Source organism: Phalacrocorax aristotelis, chromosome 9, assembly GCF_949628215.1.
Source record: "Phalacrocorax aristotelis chromosome 9, bGulAri2.1, whole genome shotgun sequence".
Classification (NCBI taxonomy): Eukaryota; Metazoa; Chordata; class Aves; order Suliformes; family Phalacrocoracidae; genus Phalacrocorax; species Phalacrocorax aristotelis.
In genome coordinates, this window is record NC_134284.1 from 29849433 (window position 1) to 29863511 (window position 14079).

A 14079-nucleotide genomic window follows, 5' to 3' on the forward strand; every position below is an offset into this window, starting at 1 on the left:
TTGGCTTAAAGGCCACAGCCCAGACAACAGCTTTTTCCCCTTTAACAGGTTAAAACCCATCTTCCTATAACTCTGTTACCATCTCAGCTATGACTTGCTAATTAAAAAGTTATTTGCGTGCTTGGAAAAAGTTGCTCCTCATTTTCCATCGAGCCACTTGTATTTCAAGCCCTGAACACCTCAGCTACAGCTGACTGACAGATAGTAAATTTGGCAAATATTTATCAAATGTTGCATCTCTTTGCAACTGAGGCGTGACAGGCCCGTGCAAGCTTGTAGATGCACACAAATTTATTATACATCAGCCCACTGTCTTAGTGTTACCTGAACTACTCTCAGAAAAAGCAACAAAATTATTTGTAAAAGAAAATAGCATCTAGCTCCCAAAAGTCTTACATAAATGAGAACAGGCTCTCATGGTCACTACTGCTCTTCGGCCTGGATTGATTCCAGCTTCATTTTTAAGTTACCACTTTGGTATTTAGCACACAATACTACGTGTATATATACACACACACATATATATATTCTTTTAAAGTAACCATACAGAAAATACACCCAAATACTCAAAAGCCAACTCATAAAAAGAAATACCTATGGCTGGAGCATTTATGCAGAGTTCTCTGGCCAACAGAAGGAAAGTCTTTCCCAGCACATAGACGTTCACCTATTAAAAGAAAAAAAATTATTCAAATCTTAAACCATAAATGCTTTTAATAGACCATTTATTTAGAAAGGCAAAAAAACCCCACACTTCTGAAACCTTAAACAACCTGCTTTAAAAAAATTAACTGAAGAAATACAAGTAATATTCATAGGTACAGAATAATACTTGGTGCTTCTCAAAAGCTGCACAAATTAGTATTGTAAATCAAAGCATAAGTTTATACCAAAAAAATGCAAAAAGTTGTTCATCGTGCTCTTCAGTGGGCTCAGCATTGCTGTGTAGTACTTGGGCAATTTTTCATTTGTCACCTAACAACTTAAAGCATTAAGTATATATATACACTGATGCTAAAGTGTCATTTATCTTGTAACATAACAAAACCTGAGCAAATACTCACAAGTTAGTGCAAATTTCAGCTCTGTATGATCATGTGAAGTGGGATAATTAAGTATTGCACAAGCACACACCAAACTTTTCCACCAAAGCAAGGAGTGGTGCTACATGCCCCAAGGGTTATTTGTCATTTCTTACTGTTTGGACATTGCCCCACATCACCCTACTTTAAGAAAAGATAAATTCAGAAAAACCCTAAACCACACCAAACCTGCTACGGAGCCAGGGACAGACCCCTGCTCCCCTCCCTTCCTTCACTGCCACACTCTGGAGGATGTAAACTGAGGGGAGGAGTTACTTTTCATACCCTGATTTGCAATTTATAGCATAGGCAACTACATTTGTGTTTTAAAAGTCTGAGGAAGTTTTCTTTCACTATCTTAAGATGTGTTTTTGTGGTCAGCAAGAAAGGCAGGATATACTTCAGTTCCCAATCAGCCCCAAACATTCCCACGAAGCTCCATGAACACCTTGCTCCCCCCAAGGCACATATAAAGGTCAAAGTTAGTAAGAAAAACCTTCATCTTCCTACACTGCAAACAAATAGGGTTTTTTAACTTGTTAGGATAATATATAGTCTATTGCTTTTATGTAACAGAACTGCCCCTCTCTTTCCTATGCCAGGATAGCGAAGGTGTTTACTAAGCAGTCAACTACACAACCGTGTTGTTGATTATGGTACAAGCCTTATGGAAATAAAAAAATCCTGTTGCTAAGTATATCCTCTTTCAGTTTCACACAAGAGCTTTACCAACATTAGCTTAAAAGCAAGCTTTCCTCCCAAGTGTATAGATGCTTCTACCAAGCTAGCAAAAATAAATGTATCTATTTAAACAAACAAACAAACAAACAAAAATACTGACACATTTTCACCTTGCACTTCACAACTTTTCTTTATGGGAAGATGTTCTTAACATGAATTTTTCTCAAATTAAAAAAAAAAAGAAGAGAATTCAAAGAAATCCTCAGAATGATCATGTATCCTGAAAGTGACTGCCCAATCAAGTGTACATGGTATGATGTTAAGTCATTCTGTATTTAGTGGAAAGTATTGAATATCTTTCCATGCTTTGTCTGACCAGCAGTTGGACTGGTCTAGAAGGTACAAAAGTATAGTCTTCAAATTGACCATCCTTTTTCCCCTGAAATACCAGACAACATCGAAATATTATTCTATGGGAAGTAAGTGAACAAAATATACCCTTTGAATAAAAAGTATACTACTTAGGAAACGAGTCTCTGATTTTTATACAGAAAAATAAGCACCTACTGAATCTGGCAATTCATAATGGAGTTTGAGAGCATATGACTTTCCATGAGCCAGAGACACGGAACAGACATTACTACAGTAAGATATCTGCAGTGTCTCAGTTGGCTTTAGACACTCTAGATTCACTGTAAGTTTGGAATGGCTTGTTCTGACCTTTTGTCTAAGAAATATTAACATAAAGAGTAGGGGTTTGGCTGTAGTTTCAGCCTTCTAAGTTGGCTGACTAAGTAACTATAAATCTTAAGCCTCATCACTTAGATCTTGTTCTGCAAGGATGATTTCACTGCACTAATCAATAAAGTTACTTCAGTGGAGCCAAGTACATATGATGTTTCCATCAGAGGCTCCACAAACTCAAATAGTTCTTTCATTTTAGTCTAACAGAAAAAAAACCCAAAACTCAAATTCAGAAAAGCGTGTCTCCCTCTGGCTTTTTTTGTCACGACATCCAAATACTTGATGTTTGTCCCCATCAAACCATGCTGCTCTCTAAGAAATTCGTCCCAAGCAAACTTACCATAAATGCAGTCATCAAAGAACAAATAAACATGAGGAGGGATAAAGAAGCAGGGCTTTTTAGTGAAGTGATAACCATCTAAGTTGGCACTCAATTAAATCTAAAGCAAAGAAAAATGCATAATAAAATTGTTCAATGACTGCTTTTTATCTTCTTCTCCTTGGCCTAACCAAAAGGCTCCAGATCCACGGTCTATTTGAGATGTACTTAAATCTAACCTGCTCTTCTGCCTTATCCACATCATCAGTGTTTTATGACCAGCTTCAAGGTGTAGGCAGCGTATTTACACAAAATAATAAATTCAAATAGAAATGGTACATCAGGGAATTTCTTTCTTTCGATCACAAGTGCATTTCTTTGCAGTCTCTGGTTACTACCTATTTATAAAGAAAACATAATATACAGTGGATTACATGCTCTATATTGTTTTCCTCATGAAGCTCACGTGTTTTTAATGCCAGGGCAAAGTCACAAAAAGAACCAGGAATATTTAATTGCTTCCAGTTTTCCTGGCAAATCACTGGGAAAAGACTTTAGGCCCTCTCAAACAATAAGCTTCTCGTCTTTAAAAGTTACCAGATATCCACAGGTTCCAGGGCATGTCTCAAAAATGGGAAAATAAGGATGGCATAAAGCTCACCCAGAAATCTGTCATGGCACTGAGCTGCTGAAACATGGTATTTAAGAACTTCTGGTTTAAGTAGAAGGGCCTTTCACTAAAATTTTATGCCACTGTCACTAATTTCAACTATTACTCACACACACACACATCCTGTGACAGATGAGATATATAGTCTTTCTTTACTCTCATCATTTGTATGGTTTTTTGCACTCCATTAAGCTTAGAAAATTAAGAGAATTAATTTAGAGGCCTACTTTAATTTCTAGTTCTTTCTTCATTAAGAACTTCTTATAAAAATTCATATCCTCCAATCCATCAAAAGCTTAACGCTCCAGATTTAGAACCATATGACATTTGCATTCATAAACCTGATTTTATATAAGTCCTTAGAATGGTGAATAAATAAAAATGCCCTTCTAAAAGGATGTCTCTGGCTTAGACCTGAATTGGTGCAGCTTTACAGCTTACCACATCCACTTCGGCCTCTATTCCCCCTTCTTAATTTAAAAGGATAATACTGAAAAAGAGTATTTCCCCAAACTCTCCCCATTAAAAATTGCCAAAGTGTAACAATTGTTTTATAGACTTTCATGACACTTTTGTTCTCTGTCTGTATTTTGATCAGATATTAACATTTCCTAAACTTGATGCAATCACTAGGTTTGAACATCAATACCTAACACAGTGGCATCAACCTCTGTGAGAGGGGATATTATTTTAAAATATCTGCATACCCTGACAGTTTTTACCGCCTTATTTTACACTCAGTTCACATTTAACAAAATAAATTTACAAACATATGGACCTGCCACTGAGTTGTTTTTTCAAAAAACAAACTAACTAGATTCTTCAGCAGGAAGACATCTTCCAGGCAAAAAGTACGTGCTCACCAAGGCACTGGAAAAAAAAAACAAAAAAGCACCAAGCACAATGCTTTTACCCCAAAGTTTTTACAGAGAACTTAAGATTCTGTAAGATGTCCTTTACCAATAGTTAACATCTGCTCTTATTACAGAAGACTTTGTATTAGTTAAAAGGGGCATTTGGAGAAGGAATGGCTTCCAATTATTCAGTTACATCTTTCTATAAAGATCCTTCTACTTATTATACTCTTTGCCCTTCACAGTATTTTTTGAAACAGAGTCTTTCATTTCACATCTGTCAGTCATCACATGCTGATTTCAAAGGGACACTTCCATAGGGACTCTCACCCTTTCATAATTTCCTTTTGCTTTCACATCATGCCTGATGTGTTCACAAATACCAATATACTTGGCGCTTTTAGAAACAACAAAAAATACCTCCTTTCCAGTGACACGGGAATTCAGCTGTTCATCAGCCTAACACCTTCCAGAATTTTAAACTCTCTGGGAAACAGGGAATCTCCCATTCATACAGTTACCAGGTCACTTTACCTTCTGGACAATAGCAAAAAATAAAGCTGCAACCACTGAATGAAAGTTTTTGCTTGCTCATAAGTTCCATAAATTTAGAAATCGATACTCTTTCAGTTCGAGCAATTTCCAAAAAAGGCTTTTCAAAACCATGGTGTAGCATTCTGGAAAAATATTACAGTGATGGTGGTTAAGGTCTTCTGTCTTTTAGAAAGACAAAGACTGGGCAGTTGGAACGCAATGAGAATTCACACTGTGAAACATCCATGGCTGCTTGCCTAAATAATTAAGCAAGCATGAAAAGCAAATGAGTTTTTAAGGAGAGTGTCTGTTGCTGGGGAAAGAGGCACCTGTGGTTATTTGATTCATTATTAACATTTCTAGTATAGTAATGCCTGAAGGTCCCAACCAGGTTGTTTAAATTAACTCAATCAACATAGCAATTTGCATAGGGGCAATAAAGGCAAATGCAGTCAACATGCTAATAACTTTAAATGAGCAAAGGGTATTAAAAGCTGAAACAAACAACTACAGTCTTTAAGAAATACTCTGTTTTACTCTTCTCCACACAAGAAACAAACTTGTTATTTTTTGGATGCATACTGCAACCAGAACATTACATTTAGCCTCCAAAGACAATACACAAAACTACAAACGTGTACTGAACCCAGCTTGTCAGACTGCAGTTCAAAAAGAGACACAAATCAAAATTAAGCAGCTTCCTCTCATGCTAGGCTTCAAAGCATTGCCTTCAGACTGGGGACTCTGAAAGGACAGTCTACTTTTGCTAATCACGTATGTGGTAGTCCTAGCATTCTTCCTCCAACACCACAGCTGTATAATAAACCATTATCATATCATCTATACATGAAAGTCAGAGTAATTTGTGACAAGCATAGAGGAATCAGGGAAGCCAATGGTGGCTTTAAAAAAAAAAAACCACCCCAGAAAAAACCCAAAACAACTACCATACAAAAATGACTCACAATAAAAATCCTTCTGGACAAGAAAGTACTATCACTTGGCTAGGCAACTGAAGAGAAGAAACATGGATGAGAGTTGTGTTTTGAAGTTGAAGAGACACCAGAGGAGGACTAGACCAAGCAGGTACCAGTTACTGATTTTCACTTCTTGTATACTCCCTTCCCTCATCTAAAATCATAGCATAGTTCAGGTTGGAATGGAACTCAGGAGGTCTCTGGCCCTACCCCCTGCTCAAAGCACTGTCAGCTACAAAAACAGACCGGGTTGCTCAGGATCTTGAAAACCTCCACAGGCAAAGACTTCAAAACTGCTCTGAGCAACCTGTTGCAATGCTTGACTGTCCTCATAGTGAAAAACCTTTTCTTGATATCAAAACATCTCATTTTAATTAATTATGTCTGTTGCTGCTAATCCTCCTGCTGCGCACTCCTATACAGAGCCTGGCTCTAACATCTTTCCAGTAAGCATTAGCCTTATTTAATAGCAGGACACACCACAAGGCACACTAAAAATTATATTCTACCGGGCTAAAACTGGAGATCAAGGCACTACCAACACCTCTTCCCAAAGTCTTTTATGACCACATTGCAAAGACCACGACACTAGATTACAAGAGGCTAAAAAAGAAACTGCCATTTCCCAGGATGAGAAAGGCAGCATTTCACCACACTGAGATCAAAACATTAGCCAACTAGTTCTCCAGGTGGAAGGAATGAGGTGCTCTGAAGCAGCTGAGCAAACCTAAACTGTTCAAAAGTTGGGCCAAGGCTAGACAAGCTTCGCAACTCTCCTAAACAAGCAAGGCCTGTTGCTTAGATTGAGCTAACAAAAAAAAAAAAGCAAACAAAAGGCCTGATTACAGACCACTCTAAAGATTATATTTGCAAGTAAAATGCAGCGTTTGAAAATACAGGCAAGTACTTTCCCTGTCAGAGACTGATGACTGATCGTCCTTCCAACTCAATCAACATGCAGCATGGCTCTGCTCTGCCCAAGCAAGGAGCCTGATTTGTAGCAGTGGTCTGGACATTTTCAGTTCATTTTAGATAATGCTTTAAAGTCTAAATGTACCAGTGGCATACTGAATCTGACGACACTTGCAACAACAGGCTTCCAAGACACAGGACATACTTCCGTTGAAAATAAAATTGGAGAAAAAAAAAAACAAACCAAAAACAAAGAAATTGCCTTTCCAATTAAGCAAAAACGAAACCAAACAAACAACAAAAAAGGACATTTTGGCTTTTTCCAAGATGACAGAAATTTTGAAGCTTGAAAAACTATTACAAAATGTAGCTGTTCTCCAATGGATCAAGACAAACTCCCCCATCTCAGTCATCAGCATAAGAGAACTGACGTGACTTCTTAGACTGCCATTAACAATGAAAATTAGTCTCCCCTATTGCTACATTTTAGGTGCATAATACTATTCTAAAAGCATATTACACTATAGGGGACAGGTTTTTGGGGGGGGTGTGTTTTGTTTTGTTTTGGTTTTGTTTTTTTTTTAAATGGGGAAGGGAGGACCAAACCCCAAAGTAACTCAGTAGAGACAGGAAGAGAGGCTGTACAAGAGGTACAGACCAGAGCCTGAGAGGTTGTGCTTATTATTCCCTCCCCGCCCCCCCTTTTTTTTTTAAAAAAAGCTAAACATAACAAGAGCAAAAGAACACAAATATGATAGGTCATTAAACAAATACTGACTTGCAGGTAAGAGCAGATTCAAATCTTCCTTGTATTACTCTTACTTTTAGCTATCGCCTTCCTTATGCTGTGAGCTACAGATGCTGCTGACTCTCACAGCACTTGCAAGACACTGGCTGAAGGTCACTATTATGCAGGGTGCCGTAAGGGGGATGCAGAATGGCACAGCTAGTATTGTTTCAAGCTGCAAGATGGCAAAAGGAAGCAACGGATGGCCTTTTTCTCAGGCTTTCATTTATGTTTTTTTGCTGGTAGGTGGAGTTAGAAAGCTTACTTTTTGTTTTGCTTTTAGATGAAGAGATACACACCAGGTTGTTACACTTTTTTTTCCCCCTCAAATGCACTGAAACCTATTTCATGGTGTTCTGTAATTCAGTCAGTAGCCTCCATGAAGACACTCCATAAGGATGTTTCATTTGGTAACTTTCTTCAAAAAAATTCCTGCGTTTAAGATGACTAGCAGCCCTGCAGGTCGCTTCACCCCCCACAGCAACTGAGCTGCATCAAGTAGAAAATTCTGAAGAAAAATCTCAAAATTTGCTATTAGCATCTAAGCAAGAGCGGCTGAAGGTTAGCAGCTCATTTTTTTAGACTTTCAGATGTTATTTTTTTTCCTGATATAAAATTGACACCTTTCTCATTTTACCAAGAAAAACAATTACCTGGACCAGTATGAGATTTTTTGTACAGATGAGCCTGAACAAGTTAAATATTTTGAGAAGATAACAACACTGCCACTACTACTACTGGTAACAACATTTTATTCAGAGAGGTTCACATCCTAACTTCAGGATGGGAGAGCTGTCCTTGGAGGAAAAAAAAAATAAAAGAAAAAAGAAGAGGCACATCAACATAATACAGTACAATCTAATGAACTAATTGTTTTTCTTTTTTGGCACACAATCTGTGGGCAAAGGCTGATCTAAAGCAGAACATACTGAAGTTTTCTGTCTGGGCCATAAATGTTTTGCCATCAGGTTTTCTTTGGCTTGGGTTTGGGTTTTTTGTTTTGTTATTGGCGGGTTTTTTTTTTCCTTAAACTCAGCATGGGGGAGAAATCAAGCTACAACCTGAAAAGCTCATTTACACGTTCTTAAACAGGACTTTCTGGCTAGCTACAGTTAACAATAACATTTAAGATCCCTGTTTGCTCAGATTCACCTTAAAGAAGATATAAAGTAGAGCACATCAGAAGTCTTCACACAGTTAAATAGGTAAAGACAGATGATGATACTGAAATTCTGCATTTTTCCTCTTTCCGGGGGTTGATTATTTCCCTACTACTAGTCTATTTCTGTCTCTCCCATCTCTTCAGTTACACCTCTTTAACATTTTGGTCCTCATATGCCCCACCTCAACACTTTTTCTGGCTGGAATGTGTAGAGGGGAAAGACAAATCATTCAGTCTTTTCTGTCTGTTCTTGCTGACAATACATCTGTGTTTTCTTTTAGAGATAAAATACCTCCTCTTCTTCACATTGTGTCATACTTGTCATATTACTGTGATCATTCTATTTCACATGAATCATCAAGGAAAATCACCTGTGTTTAGAAAGAAATAAACCTCCCATTCTACACATGCAGTACTTGTTTGTAAGCAATCAAAACAACGCAATAAGAGTTTAGAAAGGAGAAAAAGTTACTAATTTTAAGAATTAAAGATTCATTTGATTATTGCAATTCCAGCAGATTGCTTCAAAGCAATAAATAGTCTTCAGAGGATGCCATTTACCAAGACAGCTGGGAGGACAAAAATAGATGCAACTAACCTACTCATATTGTATGTAAAACAGTTGTAACATGGAGAATGAGGGTAAGACAGCATATGTCAGTAGAGCTTTCTATTTCCACATACAGATCACGTATGTAATTATCTCAAAATACATTTTATAAAACACATTTCTGTAGTGCACTAATCCATTTACACAATATAACCTACCAAAAAAGTTGTCTTCAACAGCTGTTGTTTTAAAAATGTGTAACATCTGACCCTGTGCCATTGCAATGACTCTGAATCCTAATGAAAGGATCATACTAACTCTTGATATGTTATTTGCAGCATTAAAAGCAAAAACATTTGTTTGACATTTAATTTTGCTGAACAATTACTCAGATTTATAAAACCCAGTAATTTTCAAATTCCAGATTTTTAGAGATCAATTACAACATTCCAAACAGCCCATGCTGATAGTTCTTTGCTTGCAATTTATCTTAAACTTTAAGAATTCAACAAAAGTTTCAAATAAAAAAAAAAGGTACAATACCTGAAGAAGGTCGCTGAGGTCTAGTAACATGTCTGTGAAGAAGTCAAGGAACATACATGCTTGTTGAATGTGGCAGTGTTTCTGGACTTCATTAGCAACCCAAAAAAAGGAAGAAATAAACCCAGGTTTAACTGTCAAATAAACCAAATACGGACTCGGTACTTGGATGCATCACTTCTGCTAAGAGCCAGCATCCAGCCAACCATTTGACCCCCAGAAAATCCCGCCAGGCCCCGCTGCATTTACTGCACAAGTTATCTCTGTGGAGTGATTGTCTCAAAGAACAAGCCAACACCTTGTGTGACTTACAATACTCACCATATACTGCACCCCAAGAAAGACCAACAAAAAAACAAGAATAGCAGCAAGATAGAATAGTCTTATTATACTTTACTTAAGAACGTAAAGCATCATCAGTCTCCTATGCCAGCTTAGAAGCCCAGGATCCCAGAAAAACAGATGGAAGAGCAAACTAAGAAAACAGCAATAAGTTTCTTTTTTCCTCTTCTGTTATGACCTGTCAAAGAGCTGGGAAGAGAAAGCCAGGTTGGCTACTCTCTTCTATGACCAAGAGAATCAGCTGTTAGCTTTGAGTTCTTACTCCCTTCATCATATCCTATGCTGCTGCAAAAATATTAGGTTGCTCTGTCCTACTCATTATGGGCACATTTAGAACTTATAATAGCTAAAACCAAGCCAAAACCACTACAAGCTTCCATTATATTTTACTGAAAGTAAGCACAGTTTTAAATACATAATCTTAACAATAAAGGGAAAGGAAAAAAAACAAAAGAACACCATTAAGCTTAAGGTGCAAAGCTTCTACTGCTATCAAAGTAATGAACATACACTGGATCTCTTATCAGCTACTCAGGTGTGGCTTACACATTGTAAAAGGGTTCCAGTTTTACCATTAAAAGCAACGTCAAAGTAAACTGTGAGAGAAGAAAAGGGGTGTGTGTGTGAAAACATGTACACAGGGATGTATATGTGTTTATGTATGTAGCAATGTGTTAATACTGTATTTCTTAAAAAATACTGGGACATCAGTATAGTTTGGTACACTGTGGTGACGCAAGTATTAGCATCTGTTCTGCTCAAAGTATGCCAGAGTAATGCAGTACATGTTTCTCCTAAATATTATCAGCCATTGAAGGAGAATAATTCAGATAACTTAATCAGTTTATACATAAACATTTGTCTTGCTAAGAATGTTTATCCTTGAGCACTTCTAGCCATAGTTTGCATTTTAAGTTACATTAATTTAGTACTCCAAATTTATTACAAAATTCAATACATTGTTAATATTATTTGGTAAAAGTTCATTTTAGCATTAAAAAGAGCATAGCTGGGTATTTAATTAGCTGAAAATTCAGTATGTCTCTGAAAAATCCCTTATAGATAATATTATGCAAGACATTAAAGTAATCTTAAATTTTAACATGGTAAGGAATTTGCTAACAAAAACAATTTGTAAAATATAGAGCTTAGAAACTGACACAGAGCAATACTGAATTTTTGATCACAGTAGTGAAAAGGAGAAAATTAAAGGCTTTAACAATGAAATTGCCGAAGAACCATAACAGTCCATAGCTCAGACAGATGTAGGAAGAAATCACTACAACAGTTTTATGCTTCAGAAACATTATAGGTCTGAAAACGTTCCTAGCTTGTTACTATGTGTCTGGTTACTCTATGCTCACCCTGAGATACCTTCACCACTGAGATAAAATCATCATTCATGTCTGACAGATTTTGTCACAATTTAGGAAAACAAACAAACAAAAGAACAATCCAAAAATCCCAAAAGAAAAGCAGCTCATAGGTTATTGAGGCACTAAAGTGAGCAACTGCATGGTCCTAGAGTCTGCCTGCTGCCGCTGGAGACAGAGGAGGAGACAAAGAGAGCATCAGTGCCAGAGGCTGATTCAGATGCTAGGTGAGCCAGAGAGCTACTCTTCTAACCTAGGCATTTCACGTACAGTTATGAGATCTGTACACCAAAGTATTCTTCATCCTCCTCAAACTGTTAAAAACACTTTGGTCGAAGACCTAGACTTAGTAACACATTACAAGTGCTCAGGCTTTGTTACCATAAGAGAAAAAATAAATCCACCTTTTTGTCCAAGTAAGGAGGAAACAGAGAGCATTGCATGAATTTGTAATGACAAAATATTAGAGCTAAGAAGGGTTCTTGCAGGGTTCAGGCAACTCTTAAGCAATTTAGAGCTACACTATAGATGCTTTAACATACAGTTGCTTTGCTCCTTAGAGAAGTTAGTTCAAGTGTCCACTGAAATTGTAAGCAAAGGTCACAGTGAAAATGTGGCATTTCTGGATTTCATTTAAGGTAGCCTCCAGCAATCTCCCTCCCTGATTAGACGAGTAGCTGCTACAGCGAAGCAAAAGCGAAGGGGAAATTTGAGTCATGCAGTAGCAATGGGTTGGCCTTCACCGTGAATATTGTGAGCACAATTATCAGCAGGAAGTAGTTGTAAAAACAGGCAGTTGTTTTCAAACTCCTTTTCAAAGTTGGAACAGTTCAGGAGAACATACAACAACAGCTGAAAGCAGCAGATAATACTTAATATGATTGTATAATTTTTGAATACATAAGATAAATATTTTCTTTGAAGCTGAAAGAAAACAATGATAATTTTACATGCAGGGACAGCTAGCACATGGAAAAGTTCTCAAAGGGATAAAAAGCTACTGATCCAGATATACACATACAAAATAACAGGGAATAAGTACAAGGGGACTTAGGTTATAAATGCACCCAATTAAAAAAGGAAAATGAAAAGAAAAAAGCATTAACAGTTTCAACTGCTTTTCCTTTGCTGTTCATTCTTTAAACTAATTTCACCAAGGTATGCAATTGACCGCCCACCACTAAACTTTTAAATCAATGTGAGATGAGTCTGAAGGCTTTACTTCAAGATTTAATTCAAGGGAATCCTTTGACCAACGTGATGCAAGAGGTCAGACCGAGTGGCCAGAACGCTCCACTTCTGCCTTTATAATCTAGTAATCTGTGGATAATGTGAGAGCACAATGAATCACAGCAATAATGACCTCATTCTCAGCACCAGAGGAAACAAAAGTTCATGATGAAATGAATAGTACTGGAAACCTAAAACCCAAAATACCAAAACAAGCATGCATTTGTCCTTCAGATAGACCTACATTTTACATATTCCAGCAATTGTAAAGTGCTTCTATGCAGCAAAATCCCCTTTGTTTTCAATATTAACATTTAGCAGGAGACAAAACTACCATGTGCCAAAGTTATATACAGAGATGCAGAACAAACTGTGGAAAATACTTTTAAAATAACAACTATCATTTCCAGTAGAGCTTTTCCCCCTCCTAAAACAATAAACAAACAAACCTTTATTTTAGAGTCTGACAACTACAGTAATCAGGACACCTTCAGACTATTTCATGCCACCGTGTCAAAACTATTATGCTACGTAGCATGTCACATCTGGGAGATACAGGCACATACGGGCAGCATGGAGAAGCCAAGCAGTCTAGTATTTATTTTAGTGAGTAAGTTTTCGTAAGTTTCCCTCAGAACTTCTTTTTTAAACTTATTTTTACAAGCTTACTACAAAATCAGCCATACCACAGAAAGAGGGCTAATGCCAAGGTGCCAAGGAACCATGACTGCAAGCCACTCAGCGGAAATCTAACATCCATAAGAGCTGTGCTGTCCACTAATGAAGCGTTACCTTTTTTCAGTTGAAACTAAAATGCTTTGTTCCTAACAAAAACTAAAACCAGATCTATTAAATATGTAAAATATTTAAAGTCACCCTCTCTACTAAAAAAGAGCAATTCAGCTGGCTGCAAAGAAAAAAAGCAAAGCTTACGAGGAAACCTGACTGAAAAGCAACAAAATTTCTAAATATTTAAACAAATTTTTCTCAAGTTCTAAACAAAATGAAATATTTGCAGTTTCAATGTTATGGTTCTGTACAAGATCCAGAAGAGATGGGAACTTCCCAGAAGCACTTACAGTAATGAACACATGGAGATAAGACGAACAGGAGGTTGGACACAAGTGGAGTGATACCAGGATAAAAAAAAAAACTAGCAACAGCATTTGGCTGGCCCTGAACCCAGTGTTTCACCTTTCAGTTCAACACCCAATTCACAAACTTCCCTTCCCATATTTTCATACATCAAGTGATTTCTGATTATGACTTATTATTATCTCTCTGCTGCTTTACAAACTTTCACCATTTTAATTAGCAGTTAA

General features: G+C 37.1%; 1 protein-coding gene across 3 annotated transcripts in view; it reads right to left on the reverse strand.

Annotated features, from left to right (window-relative positions):
* The window catches only part of BRF1 (BRF1 general transcription factor IIIB subunit), a 175899-nt gene that overhangs the window by 96645 nt on the left and 65175 nt on the right, over positions 1-14079 (reverse strand). For all 3 annotated transcript variants that reach the window (XM_075104105.1, XM_075104103.1, XM_075104104.1), the window contains 2 exons: positions 9816-9847; positions 595-667 (listed from right to left, as the gene is read on the reverse strand). In XM_075104105.1, the coding sequence (XP_074960206.1) occupies positions 595-667; positions 9816-9847 (105 nt within the window). The remainder of the gene's footprint in view (positions 1-594; positions 668-9815; positions 9848-14079) is intronic.